This window comes from Protomyctophum parallelum (genome assembly GCF_964188405.1).
Source record: "Protomyctophum parallelum genome assembly, chromosome: 9".
Classification (NCBI taxonomy): domain Eukaryota; kingdom Metazoa; phylum Chordata; class Actinopteri; order Myctophiformes; family Myctophidae; genus Protomyctophum; species Protomyctophum parallelum.
In genome coordinates, this window is record NC_139706.1 from 51,339,499 (window position 1) to 51,356,998 (window position 17,500).

Here is a 17,500-nt window from a genome sequence, read left to right on the forward strand (position 1 = left end):
ATAATATGTGTTCAGTTTCAGAATGGAGACTATAGCGCCCCCTAGTGATCTAATATAATATGTGTTCAGTTTCAGAACAGAGACTATAGCGCCCCCTAGTGATCTAATATAATATGTGTTCAGTTTCAGAACGGAGACTATAGCGCCCCCTAGTGATCTAATATAATATGTGTTCAGTTTCAGAACAGAGACTATAGCGCCCCCTAGTGATCTAATATAATATGTGTTCAGTTTCAGAACGGAGACTATAGCGCCCCCTAGTGATCTAATATAATATGTGTTCAGTTTCCGCTCAGAACGGAGACTTCCCGCGCTGGGGCGACTACCCGGAGAAGAGGGATCTGGGCTACCTCAAAGACCTGGTCCGGACCGGAGGCTGGTTCGACGGATCCACGTGCAATTGTCTTCCCAGCCACCGGAGGGAGCCCATGTACGCCCCGCGCTTCCTGCTGGACAACTTCCCTCGATACCGCCACCTGCTGGAGAACCCGTACATTAACCGCAGCAGCGCGCAGACGTGATGAAGACAACAGATTTGTTTTCTTTACGAGTTCAATGATTTTATTTTTTTAATTTTTGTATTCCTTCTTATAGCACCTTTTAGACGTTAACAGCAAAGACAAGTCTGAGTCTGACTTTTGCTGTTGTCAGATTTGAGACCTTGAAAAGGCGTTCCGGCGACAACTGGAGGTGGGATTGCAGGTCAACTGCTGATCGCTATATATATATATATATATATATGTTTACGCACAAGTTGACACAACATGAACTAATATAATCCAAGGTACAGTATATATATATATATATATTAGGGCTGTCAAAGTTAACGCACTATTAACTAGTTAACTCACAATCATTTTAATGGCACTAATTTTTTTAATGCGCGATTAACGCACTGTGAAGTTTGACAGAATGGTTGAGAGACGCATGCATGTGAATGCAGGCAGTCAGTGAGCCCCGCCTCTCTCCCCCCCTCTCTCTCTCTCCCAGTGAGTCTACACAATTAGAAAACTTAGATTTTTTTTTTTTTTGATCAGCATGGCCTAGCTGTTATCTCTCGTAATGGTACCATTGGCCAACATCAATACAGTTCTTTAGTTTGGGTCTGGAAGGCTAAATCTCATCAAATGGTGGTCCGTGGCTCAAATGCAGAATAAATAATGGGCCTTGATATGAAAAATCTTGAAAACCACTGATTTAAGGTATATTTAGAACGTATACAAAATATGTGATTAATTTGCGATTAATCACAGTTAACTATGGACAATCATGCGATTAATCGAGTTAAATATTTTAATCGATTGACAGCCCTATATATATATATATATATATAGGCTATATATATATTTGTTGTAGAAATCCCTCTGTAATCCTGTATATCATTATTATCCTGTATGAACACAATCTGGGAAGCAATCGGCCTTCAGCCCTACTCTTCCTCCTTTGTTTTCATTAATCCTACTAATAACAAACACAACGACAGATTCAGCTGCAGAGACGATGTCTAGAGAGACCAATGTAAACATGACAGATTCAGCTGCAGAGCCCTGAATGTCTGGAGAGACCAATGTAAACATGACAGATTCAGCTGCAGAGACGATGTCTGGAGAGACCAATGTAAACATGACAGATTCAGCTGCAGAGACGATGTCTGGAGAGACCAATGTAAACATGACAGATTCAGCTGCAGAGCCCTGAATGTCTGGAGAGACCAATGTAAACATGACAGATTCAGCTGCAGAGACGATGTCTGGAGAGACCAATGTAAACATGACAGATTCAGCTGCAGAGCCCTGAATGTCTGGAGAGACCAATGTAAACATGACAGATTCAGCTGCAGAGACGATGTCTGGAGAGACCAATGTAAACATGACAGATTCAGCTGCAGAGACGATGTCTGGAGAGACCAATGTAAACATGACAGATTCAGCTGCAGAGACGATGTCTGGAGAGACCAATGTAAACATGACAGATTCAGCTGCAGAGACGATGTCTGGAGAGACCAATGTAAACATGACAGATTCAGCTGCAGAGACGATGTCTGGAGAGACCAATGTAAACATGACAGATTCAGCTGCAGAGACGATGTCTGGAGAGACCAATGTAAACATGACAGATTCAGCTGCAGAGACGATGTCTGGAGAGACCAATGTAAACATGACAGATTCAGCTGCAGAGCCCTGGATGTCTGAGAGACCAATGTAAACATGACAGAAAATATGTCATTAACCCATTCTGAACGGGAACCCATTTTTGTGTTAGCATCATGTTATGCTTTAGCAGACCTACAAGCTCATAGCGCGCCACCGAGTGGCGCGCTATGAGCTTGTAGGTCTGCTATTATATATCTGCTATTATATATGAAAAATCGAAGAACGACTGACATTTTTTAGAATCTGATCTCAGGTCAAAATGGGTTAATCAGACCAGTGTGTGTCCACTGTCCAGTGCATGGAAACCTCGTATGAATCTGATCTCAGGTCAGAATAGGTTAAAAGACGTTTTATCGCCAATTATGGACCGGATGCCACAGTCGTTAAGACGTCTTATTTTTTTTTAAATATATTCTCATTCTCTAATCTGGTGTACAGGTGATTCCTTTTTACCTCCTCTATGATGACTTCCTGTTTTGACTATAATAGTTGTATGTATATCCGTACGTCTCGTATAATGTTTTGATGAGGACCCTATTGTAAACAAGTTCAATAAATGAAAACGGTGCCATTATAGTCATAGACATTGCCTGCTTTTACTTTTAACTCTGTTTTAACTGTTTTTAGCTGTGTTTTAACTGTTGTTAGCTGTGTTTTAACTTGTTGTACGGCGACGTTGAGTCCCCTGAAAGGCGCCTTATAAATAAAATGTATTATTATTATTATTATTATTATTATTATTATTATAGTCAATATAATAATCAAATCAAATCAAACTTTATTTATAAAGCACATTTAAAAACGACTGTCATCGACCAAAGTGAAAAGAAAAAACATATAGCAACAGCAATACAATGAAATATAATCAATACATCAGTGTCACGTGGGTACATATGAATATAATAGGCACTAAGGTAAGAGGTGCTCAAAACGAAAGGTTGGAAATTAAACTGGGTTGTGATTAAAAGCTAGGTCGAAAAAATCATTACATCATCATTACATCACCTAATCATTACATCATCATTACATCATCATCACATCACCTAATCATTACATCATCATTACATCACCTAATCATTACATCATCATTACATCACCTAATCATTACATCATCATTACATCACCTAATCATTACATCATCATTCATCATCCTAGATACAGGTTTAATGTTTGTTTAGTGTCTGTCTGTCTGTCTGTCTGTCTGTCTGTCTGTCTGTCTGTCTGTCTGTCTGTCTGTCTGTCTGTCTGTCTGTCTGTCTGTCTGTCTGTCTGTCTGTCTGTCTGTCTGTCTGTCTGTCTGTCTGTCCGTCCGTCCCAAAGACACATCTGCTCCAGTAGGTGGCAGTGTTGCTTCATGCAGGGAGAATAGTGTTTACATAAACACTTCCAAGGAGTATGTTGGAGAAGGATAGGTCAGGTGCAGTAGTTGTGAGCTTGTAGATCGGCAATTAAATACATGTGGAGATTGGACAGCACATTACCGTGTGATTTTGTTTTAGTCATTAGTTTTAAAATTATAAAATTGCATTGAGTTTCAGTCATCTGAAATGATCACATTTTTAGTTTCATTTTAGACTTGCCCCTGAACATAACAGAAACAAAAAAAACTAATTAAAACAGTTTTTTTCCCACAAATAAAAACGAATCTAAACGACCACAGACTACATAATTATGTAAAAAAAAGCATTAAAACTAAATTACTAAAAACAAAAGTAAAAAGCATAAAAAAGTGTGGATAGCCTCCCCCTTCCAACTGTAGCCTGCGTGCTTCCGTCCTCTCCTTCTTCAGCCAGCCTTGGTCTCCGGTCCGGACGGTTGGTCCAACATGGCGGATCAGAGCGAGCTGCGCGCCGAGCTGCAGAAACATCTGGACGGTTTGGACATACAGACGACCTGCGTGGAGCATCCAGCGGTACACACACACACACACACACACACACACACACACACACACACACACACACACACACACACACACACACACACACACACACACACACACACACACACACACACACACACACACACACACACACACACACACACACACACACACACACACACACACACACACACACACACACACGTCACACACCATGCTTGTTCTAGTTCTACTAGCTCTGAATTCTGTCAAGTTACCACCGAGAAGAAACCCGTGTTTCAGACTGTACTGTACTGTACTGTACTGTACTGTACTGTACTGTACTGTACTGTACTGTACTGTACTGTACTGTACTGTACTGTACTGTACTGTACTGTACTGTACTGTACTGTACTGACACAGGAGACACATTCCCACGGTGTTTACAAACTGACAGGCGTTCAACTGCACACATGCCTGCAGTGACTCCCAGTCACCACTAGAGTGTGCTGCATACCTCCTCTCCTCCTGCCCAGCACAGCAGTGATGTGATGTGATGTCATTCTGTACTAAATACAGATTCAAAACAATGATATGAAATATGAATGTATTAATATATAGGCCTATTGGTGTCATGGTGTTTTTTTTACTGCTACCACGACGTTATAATGACGTCACGTGTGCCAGACAGATTTGATTGATTGATTGAAATATTTATTAACAGTTTGCAGAATTACAGTACATTTCAAGCACAAACTCAATACAAAGACTGTTAACTGTGAGTGGACGACCCAATTAAGCGTTACACTTGTTTACAACAGGGTCCACATTGTTCAATTCATCAAAACATTTAGAGACAGCCCAGGCGGTGGCGTAACCGTCTGGGCACCCGACTGGTAATCCAGTCGCAGTGTGCCGCGGGTTCGACTCCCGAGCCCGACACGGCCTTTACTGCATGTCTTCCCCTATCTCTCTCCCGTTTCCTGTCAGCCTACTGTCTGTCCCTTAAAAAAAAAACAATAAAAAAGGCGTAAGCCGCAAAAAAATATCTTAAAAAAAAAAAAAAACATTTAGAGACGTACGAATAGACACTTCTATGTAGTTAAAGAACAGAACAGGAATTCATCATATAGGAAGCAAAAAGGGAAAAGAAACATATACAGTGAGGGAAAAAGGGGGGGGGGGGGCAGGGGCGTCACTAGCGTGACGCAGACAACGCGATTGCGTGGGGGCCCATGACGCCTGAGGGCACACCCAGGTCGGGAGAAAAAAAAAAGAGGTGGCAAATTTAAAAAATAAAAATAAACGAGGCGGCCGGGCCCCTTAACAATATATTGTTAACTGAGGTTGATTTTACGTCGCAAACCATTGTAGAAAAAATACAATCACGACTTAACCTGTGAATTCCCCATTCAACTTGTATCATTCCGTGAGTGCCTGAGAGACGGCCTTTCAAACGTGAAGACCATCCGAGAGCTCACAAAACTGCTTATTGTGGAGAACAGCAGCATTAGTGCTAGTTTTGGCGAAGTCTGCACTGTATTGCTGCTTTCGAGAATACCCGTGCACGCCAGCTGTGAAGGACCTGATAGATGATTTTGCAGAGAGAAAATCCGGAAGGTTCACCTATAAGGTAAGCAGAGCGCAGAGGCAAAGCCTCTTTATTTAATTACATAATTGCTGTCTAATTTTCGTGGTGCGCCGTCACCATATTTTTATAGCTCTTTTTCACCTCTTTTTTTCCTCTCTTTTTTTCTCCTCTCAACCCGCTGTCCAAGGTGGCCTGCTGCCTGTGCGTGGTCTTCAAACGAAGCTTTTCATATGGAGATATGGAGATTTCAGATGGACATTGTTGTTGGAAATGGAATGTTGCTGCATTTTACATGGAGGACTTGAGCATAATTAATTGACTTGTGCATGGGCGCATACAGCGCGCTGCCGCGCAACTAACTATCAATTCTGCCCATCAGCTCATTTATTGAGGTCAAAACAGCTTTGAGAAACAAAATGAATAGTTTAAAATAAAATGCCAGTGTTTTACAGTAGGCTACTTGATTATTTTGTTGTTTTCCTTAAGCATTTCTAGCTTGCCGCTTTTTAGTTTTCCGTGCTGTGCAACATGGCCTTATAGATTGACAGCGCATTGTTTTGGCTGTTTTCTTAGTTTCTTTTCATAATTGGCTAAACAGAAAAGAGACCGAATTTGATATATAATGCCACTTGCCACAGCTTGAATCTATTCATTTTAGAGTAGTGTACTAGTGTTTGGTCTGATACAAAACCGTTGTTTTAAACATAGTTAATTTGTTTCTATATAGCGGCTTGGTGTGTGTGGGGGGGGGGGGGGGGGGGGGGGGCACTCTGGACCATCCTGCGTCAGGGCCTGTTGCTGCGTAGTGACGCCACTGGGGGGGGGTACTTGGTGCGTCTTGAGAGGACTGGTGACGCGAGGTCGATTGAATCTAGTATAGATTAGGTTATATTAAGTTATATATAGATTATAGATTATTGGGGGTACGCGTTCTAGCGTGCACGCACATGCACCGTTCTGTTTCCATCCCTGCGCGTGCACGTCAGAACAATACTGGTACCACGGCGTGGTACTGCGTTCTATACGACCCATGACACCACTGAGTATATATGAACAGAACGCAGTACCACGGCGTGGTACTGCGTTCTATACGAACCATGACACCACTGAGTATATATATATATATATATATATATATATATATATGAACAGAATTATATTGATATATTAACCCGGGTGATGCCAGAAGCTGCACACACACACTCCCTGGATGCCAACGATGAACCGCTGCCCCACATTTTCCACAACGGCCTGTTATAGCGCCACCAGCAGGCCGACTTTTGAAAATCATTTGTTTTTATTTTACTCCTCCAGAATCTGTCCAAAAATCCCGCAAATCATTTCACACTATCTCTATAGTCATGTGTTCAAGACGGATCTGTCCGATATTTCATATTCCATCCTGATTGGCTAACATTGGCTTTCAAAGTTTGCAGGATTGGTCCGTTTTAACCCATTCTGACCGGGCACCCATTTTGGTGTTGGCATCATGTTATGCTTTAGCTATTGAAAAATAGCAGATCTACAAGCTCATATCGAGCTTGTAGGTCTGCTATTTTTGAAAAATCGAAGAACGACTGACATTTTTTTAAATCTGATCTCAGGTCAGAATGGGTTAATAATGACACTGTCAGGATGTAATAGACATTTTTTTAATCTGATCTCAGGTCGGTCAGAATGGGTTAATAATGACACTGTCAGGATGTAATAGACATTTTTTGAATCTGATCTCAGGTCAGAATGGGTTAATAATGAAACTGTCAGGATGTAATAGACATTTTTTGAATCTGATCTCAGGTCAGAATGGGTTAATAATGAAACTGTCAGGATGTAATAGACATCTTTAGAATCTGATCTCAGGTCAGAATGGGTTAATAATGACACTGTCAGGATGTAATAGACATTTTTTGAATCTGATCTCAGGTCAGAATGGGTTAATAATGAAACTGTCAGGATGTAATAGACATCTTTAGAATCTGATCTCAGGTCAGAATGGGTTAAGTAAGAAGAAATGTCACCCTTTTCTCATTGTTCCCCCCCCCCCCCCAGGTCTTCACGGTAGAGGAGATGATGCCCCACCTGGAGGGTCTGAGCGGTGCGGTCACCCTTTTCTCATTGTCCCCCCCCCCCCCCCCCCCAGGTCTTCACGGTAGAGGAGATGATGCCCCACCTGGAGGGTCTGAGCGGTGCCCTCACCCTTCTCTCATTGTTCCCCCCCCCCCCCCCCAGGTCTTCACCGTAGAGGAGATGATGCCCCACCTGGAGGGTCTGAGCGGTGCCCTCACCCTTTTCTCATTGTCCCCCCCCCCCCCCCCAGGTCTTCACGGTAGAGGAGATGATGCCCCACCTGGAGGGTCTGAGCGGTGCCCTCACCCTTTTCTCATTGTTCCCCCCCCCCCCCCCCAGGTCTTCACGGTGGAGGAGATGATGCCCCACCTGGAGGGTCTGAGCGGTGCCCTCACCCTTTTCTCATTGTCCCCCCCCCCCCCCCCCCCCAGGTCTTCACGGTAGAGGAGATGATGCCCCACCTGGAGGGTCTGAGCGGTGCCCTCACCCTTTTCTCATTGTTCCCCCCCCCCCCCCCCCAGGTCTTCACGGTAGAGGAGATGATGCCCCACCTGGAGGGTCTGAGCGGTGCGGTCACCCTTTTCTCATTGTTCCCCCCCCCCCCCAGGTCTTCACGGTAGAGGAGATGATGCCCACCTGGAGGGTCTGAGCGGTGCCTTCACCCTTTTCTCATTGTCCCCCCCCCCCCCCCCCCCCAGGTCTTCACGGTAGAGGAGATGATGCCCCACCTGGAGGGTCTGAGCGGTGCCGTCACCAAGAACCTGTTTCTGAAGGACAAGAAGAAGAAAGGCCTCTACCTGCTGTCTGCGCGCCACGACAGACAGGTACAAGTACTCAGAGTAAAAGTACTCATTGTGGTACAAGCACTCAAAGTAAAAGTACTCATTGTGGTACAAGCACTCAAAGTAAAAGTACTCATTGTGCAGAATGTGCCCGTTTCACAAGTTCTAGTTTAGATCGGCCATTTTCAAATGGCCGAAATGTATTGGGTTAATGTATGTTTTCTAATCAAAATTAAAATCTCCAAAGTAACTAAAGTTTTCAAATAATTTATAGTGAAGTAAAAGAAAACACATTTTGGCTCTGAGATGTAGTGGAGTAGAAGTAAAAGTACGATTAGACGGCGGTCTGTTATTGAGTGCAAGTTAGTTATATTATTATATATTATTATTATTATTATTATTCAAATATTAACAGAGCCTCTAGAATCACACATTCAACCAGCGGTGAATCAATTTTTCTCCAGCACATTGCTCCATGCACGCCCGCCCCTCTAGACCAGGAAGCACGCTGTCTGGGCCAGGCTACCCGCCCCTCTAGACCAGAAAGCACGCTGTCTGGGCCAGGCTACCCGCCCCTCTAGACCAGGAAGCACGCTGTCTGGGCCAGGCTACCCGCCCCTCTAGACCAGAAAGCACGCTGTCTGGGCCAGGCTACCCGCCCCTCTAGACCAGAAAGCACGCTGTCTGGGCCAGGCTACCCGCCCCTCTAGACCAGGGGCAGACTGTCTGGGCCAGGCTACCCGCCCCTCTAGACCAGGGGCAGACTGTCTGGGCCAGGCTACCCGCCCCTCTAGACCAGAAAGAACCCTGTCTGGGCCAGGCTACCCGCCCCTCTAGACCAGGGGCAGACTGTCTGGGCCAGGCTACCCGCCCCTCTAGACCAGAAAGAACCCTGTCTGGGCCAGGCTACCCGCCCCTCTAGACCAGGGGCAGACTGTCTGGGCCAGGCTACCCGCCCCTCTAGACCAGAAAGAACCCTGTCTGGGCCAGGCTACCCGCCCCTCTAGACCAGGGGCAGACTGTCTGGGCCAGGCTACCCGCCCCTCTAGACCAGAAAGAACCCTGTCTGGGCCAGGCTACCCGCCCCTCTAGACCAGAAAGCACGCTGTCTGGGCCAGGCTACCCGCCCCTCTAGACCAGAAAGCACGCTGGCTGGACCAGGCTACCCGCCCCTCTAGACCAGAAAGCACGCTGTCTGGGCCAGGCTACCCTACCCGCCCCTCTAGACCAGAAAGCACGCTGTCTGGGCCAGGCTACCCGCCCCTCTAGACCAGAAAGCACGCTGTCTGGGCCAGGCTACCCGCCCCTCTAGACCAGGGGCAGACTGTCTGGGCCAGGCTACCCGCCCCTCTAGACCAGAAAGAACCCTGTCTGGGCCAGGCTACCCTACCCGCCCCTCTAGACCAGAAAGCACGCTGTCTGGGCCAGGCTACCCGCCCCTCTAGACCAGAAAGCACGCTGTCTGGGCCAGGCTACCCGCCCCTCTAGACCAGGAAGCACGCTGTCTGGACCAGGCTACCCGCCCCTCTAGACCAGAAAGCATGCTGTCTGGGCCAGGCTACCCGCCCCTCTAGACCAGGAAGCACGCTGTCTGGGCCAGGCTACCCGCCCCTCTAGACCAGAAAGCATGCTGTCTGGGCCAGGCTACCCGCCCCTCTAGACCAGGGGCAGACTGTCTGGGCCAGGCTACTTGTAGAATCGTCTAAATGGGTTAATGATAACTGATCTATATGCCGTATTTCTATGTCCACGTGAATCTTTTATTTTATTTTATAGAAAATGTATTCAAAGAGTATGAGCATGAAGTTTCACACAAAGATTTCCCAATCCCTAGAGCGACTGAGATGGATATTCGAACAAAAGATATTTGCATTAGCAGAATATATAGAGAAAGCTTGGGACATTACGAACAAAGAAAACTTATATGTGATGTATTTTATTTTATTTTATTTTATGATAATGCTTATTTCTGTTCAAATACTTTGTGTAACTTCTGTGTGGGAAGTGAAACGTGATATTGTTTATTTATGTTGTTGGTGTCTTATAATCCCGTAAGGGATGGGTCTTAATAACAAGACACGAAAATAAAAATTCATTCATTCATTCATTCATTCATTCATTCATACAGGTATAAAACCAATAGGTTGAGTATATAACTAAGATACAATTTAGGCATTTAGCAGACGCTCTTGATCCAGAGTGACATTTATGCAAAAACAAAAGCATGTCATACATCACATAATATATAAAAAGTAGTTATCATGAATCATGTATAAACTAAGAACGTAACAGTGGAGTATCTATGTCAACTATACATACTATACTATATTATATATTATACAATATACACATGTGTACTATAAAGTGCTATGACTACATGAAATGCATTCTAGTGCTGTCTAGTGTCTACGTAACGAGCTATAAGTCTGTCTAAAATACTATCTAAGTCGACATAAAATGCTATCTAAGGGGCTAGGCTAGTACAAAGGGAAAGGGATCACATGGTTAATAATAATAATTAATAAACTACTTAAAAGGGGGGTAAAATAAGAGAGAAAAACATTTAAAAAATAAAAAATAAAACAGAGTAATAAATAAAAATAATAATAATGATAATAAAAAATAATAAAAAGTAATAAAAAAGAAATAAATACTTATATATAGAGATAAAGCTCGTAAGAGCTTAATTGGCTCATTTATTGCAGGTGAATCTTAACGAGCTGGCCAAGAAGCTGGGCGTGGGCAGTGGAAACCTGCGCTTCGCTGACGAGGCGGCCATGTTGGAGAAACTCAAGGTGAAAATAGCAATGATTACTGTCACAATATAGAGCTATTTAACACTGTTACTGAACACACTCTATAGCAATGATTACTGTCACAATATACAGCTATTTAACACTGTTACTGAACACACTCTATAGCAATGATTACTGTCACAATATACAGCTATTTAACACTGTTACTGAACACACTCTATAGCAATGATTACTGTCACAATGTAGAGCTATTTAACACTGTTACTGAACACACTCTATAGCAATGATTACTGTCACAATATAGAGCTATTTAACACTGTTACTGAACACACTCTATAGCAATGATTACTGTCACAATATAGAGCTATTTAACACTGTTACTGAACACACTATAGCAATGATTACTGTCACAATATACAGCTATTTAACACTGTTACTGAACACACTCTATAGCAATGATTACTGTCACAATATAGAGCTATTTAACACTGTTACTGAACACACTCTATAGCAATGATTACTGACAATATACAGCTATTTAACACTGTTACTGAACACACTCTATAGCAATGATTACTGTCACAATATACAGCTATTTAACACTGTTACTGAACACACTCTATAGCAATGATTACTGTCACAATATAGAGCTATTTAACACTGTTACTGAACACACTTTATAGCAATGATTACTCTCACAATATAGAGCTATTTAACACTGTTACTGAACACACTCTATAGCAATGATTACTGTCACAATATAGAGCTATTTAACACTGTTACTGAACACACTTTATAGCAATGATTACTGTCACAATATAGAGCTATTTAACACTGTTACTGAACACACTATAGCAATGATTACTGTCACAATATAGAGCTATTTAACACTGTTACTGAACACACTCTATAACAATGATTACTGTCACAATATAGAGCTATTTAACACTGTTACTGAACACACTTTATAGCAATGATTACTGTCACAATATAGAGCTATTTAACACTGTTACTGAACACACTCTATAGCAATGATTACTGTCACAATATAGAGCTATTTAACACTGTTACTGAACACACTTTATAGCAATGATTACTGTCACAATATAGAGCTATTTAACACTGTTACTGAACACACTATAGCAATGATTACTGTCACAATATAGAGCTATTTAACACTGTTACTGAACACAAACTATAGCAATGATTACTGTCACAATATAGAGCTGTTTAACACTGTTACTGAACACACACACACACACACACACACACACACACACACACACACACACACACACACACTATAGCAATGATTACTGTCACAATATAGAGCTATTTAACACTGTTACTGAACACACTCTATAGCAATGATTACTGTCACAACATAGAGCTATTTAACACTGTTACTGAACACACTCTATAGCAATGATTACTGTCACAATATAGAGCTATTTAACACTGTTACTGAACACACTCTATAGCAATGATTACTGTCACAATATAGAGCTATTTAACACTGTTACTGAACACACTCTATAGCAATGATTACTGTCACAATGTAGAGCTATTTAACACTGTTACTGAACACACTCTATAGCAATGATTACTGTCACAATATAGAGCTATTTAACACTGTTACTGAACACACACTATAGCAATGATTACTGTCACAATATAGAGCTATTTAACACTGTTACTGAACACACTCTATAGCAATGATTACTGTCACAATATAGAGCTATTTAACACTGTTACTGAACACAAACTATAGCAATGATTACTGTCACAATATAGAGCTATTTAACACTGTTACTGAACACAAACTATAGCAATGATTACTGTCACAATATAGAGCTGTTTAACACTGTTACTGAACACACACACACACACACACACACACACACACACACTATAGCAATGATTACTGTCACAATATAGAGCTATTTAACACTGTTACTGAACACACTCTATAGCAATGATTACTGTCACAACATAGAGCTATTTAACACTGTTACTGAACACACTCTATAGCAATGATTACTGTCACAATATAGAGCTATTTAACACTGTTACTGAACACACTCTATAGCAATGATTACTGTCACAATATAGAGCTATTTAACACTGTTACTGAACACACTCTATAGCAATGATTACTGTCACAATATAGAGCTATTTAACACTGTTCCTGAACACACTCTATAGCAATGATTACTGTCACAATATAGAGCTATTTAACACATTACTGAACACACTCTATAGCAATGATTACTGTCACAATATAGAGCTATTTAACACTGTTACTGAACACACTCTATAGCAATGACTACTGTCACAATATAGAGCTATTTAACACTGTTACTGAACACACTCTAGTCTATAGCAATGATTACTGTCACAATATAGAGCTATTTAACACTGTTACTGAACACACTCTATAGCAATGATTACTGTCACCATATAGAGCTATTTAACACTGTTACTGAACACTCGATAGCAATGATTACTGTCACAGTAAATAGCCTGTATGGGGTTGGAGTGCTTAAGTGATTTAATGAATCCTGCTTGATTGTGACATTATTTGCAACATGAACATGAAACATGAATGCACAGTCTAGTTGTGTGTCTGTCCTCTAGTTGTGTCTCTGTCTGTCCTCCAGGTGTTCATAGTTGTCTCTGTGTCCTCCAGGTGTTCATAGTTGTCTCTGTGTCCTCCAGGTGTTCATAGTTGTCTCTGTCTGTCCTCCAGGTGTTCATAGTTGTCCTCTTGTCCTCCAGGTGTTCATAGTTGTCTCTGTGTCCTCCAGGTGTTCATAGTTGTCTCTGTCTGTCCTCCAGGTGTTCATAGTTGTCTCTGTGTCCTCCAGGTGTTCATAGTTGTCTCTGTGTCCTCCAGGTGTTCATAGTTGTGTCTCTGTCTGTCCTCCAGGTGTTCATAGTTGTCTCTGTGTCCTCCAGGTGTTCATAGTTGTCTCTGTGTCCTCCAGGTGTTCATAGTTGTCTCTGTGTCCTCCAGGTGTTCATAGTTGTCTCTGTCTGTCCTCCAGGTGTTCATAGTTGTCTCTGTGTGTCCTCCAGGTGTTCATAGTTGTCTCTGTGTCCTCCAGGTGTTCATAGTTGTCTCTGTGTGTCCTCCAGGTGTTCATAGTTGTCTCTGTGTCCTCCAGGTGTTCATAGTTGTCTGTCCTCCAGGTGTTCATAGTTGTCTCTCTGTGTCCTCCAGGTGTTCATAGTTGTCTCTGTCTGTCCTCCAGGTGTTCATAGTTGTCTCTGTGTCCTCCAGGTGTTCATAGTTGTCTCTGTGTCCTCCAGGTGTTCATAGTTGTCTCTGTGTCCTCCAGGTGTTCATAGTTGTCTCTGTCTCTCCTCCATGTGTTCATAGTTGTCTCTGTGTCCTCCATGTGTTCATAGTTGTCTCTGTCTCTCCTCCATGTGTTCATAGTTGTCTCTGTGTCCTCCAGGTGTTCATAGTTGTCTCTGTGTGTCCTCCAGGTGTTCATAGTTGTCTCTGTCTGTCCTCCAGGTGTTCATAGTTGTCTCTGTCTGTCCTCCAGGTGTTCATAGTTGTCTCTGTGTCCTCCAGGTGTTCATAGTTGTCTCTGTCTGTCCTCCAGGTGTTCATAGTTGTCTCTGTGTCCTCCAGGTGTTCATAGTTGTCTCTGTCTGTCCTCCAGGTGTTCATAGTTGTCTCTGTGTCCTCCAGGTGTTCATAGTTGTCTCTGTCTGTCCTCCAGGTGTTCATAGTTGTCTCTGTGTCCTCCAGGTGTTCATAGTTGTCTCTGTGTCCTCCAGGTGTTCATAGTTGTCTCTGTGTCCTCCAGGTGTTCATAGTTGTCTCTGTGTCCTCCAGGTGTTCATAGTTGTCTCTGTGTCCTCCAGGTGTTCATAGTTGTCTCCTCTTGTCCTCCAGGTGTTCATAGTTGTGTCTCTGTGTCCTCCAGGTGTTCATAGTTGTCTCTGTGTCCTCCAGGTGTTCATAGTTGTCTCTGTGTCCTCCAGGTGTTCATAGTTGTCTCTGTGTCCTCCAGGTGTTCATAGTTGTCTCCTCTTGTCCTCCAGGTGTTCATAGTTGTGTCTCTGTGTCCTCCAGGTGTTTATAGTTGTCTCTGTGTCCTCCAGGTGTTCATAGTTGTCTCTGTGTCCTCCAGGTGTTCATAGTTGTCTCTGTGTCCTCCAGGTGTTCATAGTTGTCTCTGTGTCCTCCAGGTGTTCATAGTTGTCTCTGTGTCCTCCAGGTGTTCATAGTTGTCTCTGTGTCCTCCAGGTGTTCATAGTTGTCTCTTGTCCTCCATGTGTTCATAGTTGTCTCTGTGTCCTCCAGGTGTTCATAGTTGTCTCTGTGTCCTCCAGGTGTTCATAGTTGTCTCTGTGTCCTCCAGGTGTTCATAGTTGTCTCTGTGTCCTCCAGGTGTTCATAGTTGTCTCTGTGTCCTCCAGGTGTTCATAGTTGTCTCTGTCTGTCCTCCAGGTGTTCATAGTTGTCTCTGTCTGTCCTCCAGGTGTTCATAGTTGTCTCTGTGTCCTCCAGGTGTTCATAGTTGTCTCTGTCTGTCCTCCAGGTGTTCATAGTTGTCTCTGTGTCCTCCAGGTGTTCATAGTTGTCTCTGTGTCCTCCAGGTGTTCATAGTGGTCTCTGTGTCCTCCAGGTGTTCATAGTTGTCTCTGTGTCCTCCAGGTGTTCATAGTTGTCTCTGTGTCCTCCAGGTGTTCATAGTTGTCTCTGTGTCCTCCAGGTGTTCATAGTTGTCTCTGTCTGTCCTCCAGGTGTTCATAGTTGTCTCTGTGTCCTCCAGGTGTTCATAGTTGTCTCTGTGTCCTCCAGGTGTTCATAGTTGTCTCTGTGTCCTCCAGGTGTTCATAGTTGTCTCTGTCTGTCCTCCAGGTGTTCATAGTTGTCTCTGTGTCCTCCAGGTGTTCATAGTTGTCTCTGTGTCCTCCAGGTGTTCATAGTTGTCTCTGTGTCCTCCAGGTGTTCATAGTTGTCTCTTTGTCCTCCAGGTGTTCATAGTTGTCTCTGTCTGTCCTCCAGGTGTTCATAGTTGTCTCTGTCTGTCCTCCAGGTGTTCATAGTTGTCTCTGTCTGTCCTCCAGGTGTTCATAGTTGTCTCTGTGTCCTCCAGGTGTTCATAGTTGTCTCTGTCTGTCCTCCAGGTGTTCATAGTTGTCTCTGTCTGTCCTCCAGGTGTTCATAGTTGTCTCTGTGTCCTCCAGGTGTTCATAGTTGTCTCTGTCTGTCCTCCAGGTGTTCATAGTTGTGTCCTCTTGTCCTCCAGGTGTTCATAGTTGTCTCTGTCTGTCCTCCAGGTGTTCATAGTTGTCTCTGTGTCCTCCAGGTGTTCATAGTTGTGTCCTCTTGTCCTCCAGGTGGGTCAGGGATGTGCCACGGCGCTGTCTCTCCTCTGGGACAAGGAGCAGAGTGTGAAGTGTGTCCTGGACAGTGACCTGGTCAGTGGGGGACACGACAGGGTCTACTTCCACCCCATGACCAACAGCGCCACCATGGGGCTGACCCCGCAAGACCTGCTCAGGTTCCTGAAGGACACGGGACATGACCCCATCCTGCAGGACTTCTGAACCCCGCTAGGACCCTAGACCGAGGCCGCAGATGTGACTACATTTGACTGAGGGACTGCCATTGGATCGTGTTGAATTTTTCGTTTTTTTTTTTTTCATGTCATATGAAAGCAGGGAATCATAGCTTCAAATTGACATATTGGTTGTTCAGTTTGACCCTCCAGTTTTGGAGATATGGCTTATAGAGTAATGTCTGGCAGAGAAACAGAGAGTTGAGAAAACAGGCTTGAAAGGTTCACTTCTGTGGTCTCTAACATTACACCTAGCTACATGTTTAAGCATTTATTTCATATTTACATGTCTTCTGTGGACTCTAACATTACACCTAGCTACATGTTTAAGCATTTATTTCATATTTACATGTCTTCTGTGGACTCTTAACATTACACCTAGCTACATGTTTAAGCATTTATTTCATATTTACATGTCTTCTGTGGACTCTTAACATTACACCTATAGCTACATGTTTAAGCATTTATTTCATATTTACATGTCGATTTCAGCTCTGACACTTATTTCAGACATGTCTAGTATGTTGAAGAGTGCCTGTTATATTAACCCAAATCTCTGGTGAAAAGCTGGGTTTTGCGCGATGGCAGGCTCTCAGTCAAATCTGGTCACAAATGTCTCCTTCGCTCGTTCACTGACAGAGTAGATACATGGATTTCAACCAGGGGTCCTTGAGGGGGTTCCTGGTGGTCCCCATGTGGTCTGGG

General features: G+C 43.3%; 2 protein-coding genes across 4 annotated transcripts in view; both read left to right on the forward strand.

Moving 5' to 3' along the window:
- LOC310864833 (beta-1,4-mannosyl-glycoprotein 4-beta-N-acetylglucosaminyltransferase-like) overlaps positions 1-525 on the forward strand; it is an 8,631-nt gene extending 8,106 nt beyond the window's left edge. Inside the window, exon 8 of one of the 2 annotated variants that reach the window (XM_083773626.1) lies at positions 286-525. In XM_083773626.1, coding sequence (XP_083629752.1) covers positions 286-521 — 236 coding nt within the window. In that variant the 3' untranslated portion in view covers positions 522-525. The remainder of the gene's footprint in view (positions 1-285) is intronic. The other variant, XM_083773627.1, reaches the window with a different exon arrangement.
- Positions 526-3,972: 3,447 nt separating this feature from the next.
- LOC310864930 (prolyl-tRNA synthetase associated domain-containing protein 1-like) overlaps positions 3,973-17,500 on the forward strand; it is a 48,960-nt gene continuing 35,432 nt past the window's right edge. Inside the window, exons 1-4 of one of the 2 annotated variants that reach the window (XR_014569774.1) lie at positions 3,973-4,065; positions 8,371-8,496; positions 11,160-11,249; positions 16,575-16,866. Coding sequence is in view for 1 of the 2 variants with exons in the window: in XM_083773779.1 (XP_083629905.1) it covers positions 3,979-4,065; positions 8,371-8,496; positions 11,160-11,249; positions 16,575-16,784 (513 nt within the window). In the remaining variant the exon portion in view is untranslated. Of the gene's footprint in view, positions 4,066-8,370; positions 8,497-11,159; positions 11,250-16,574 lie in introns of both variants that reach the window. The other variant, XM_083773779.1, reaches the window with a different exon arrangement.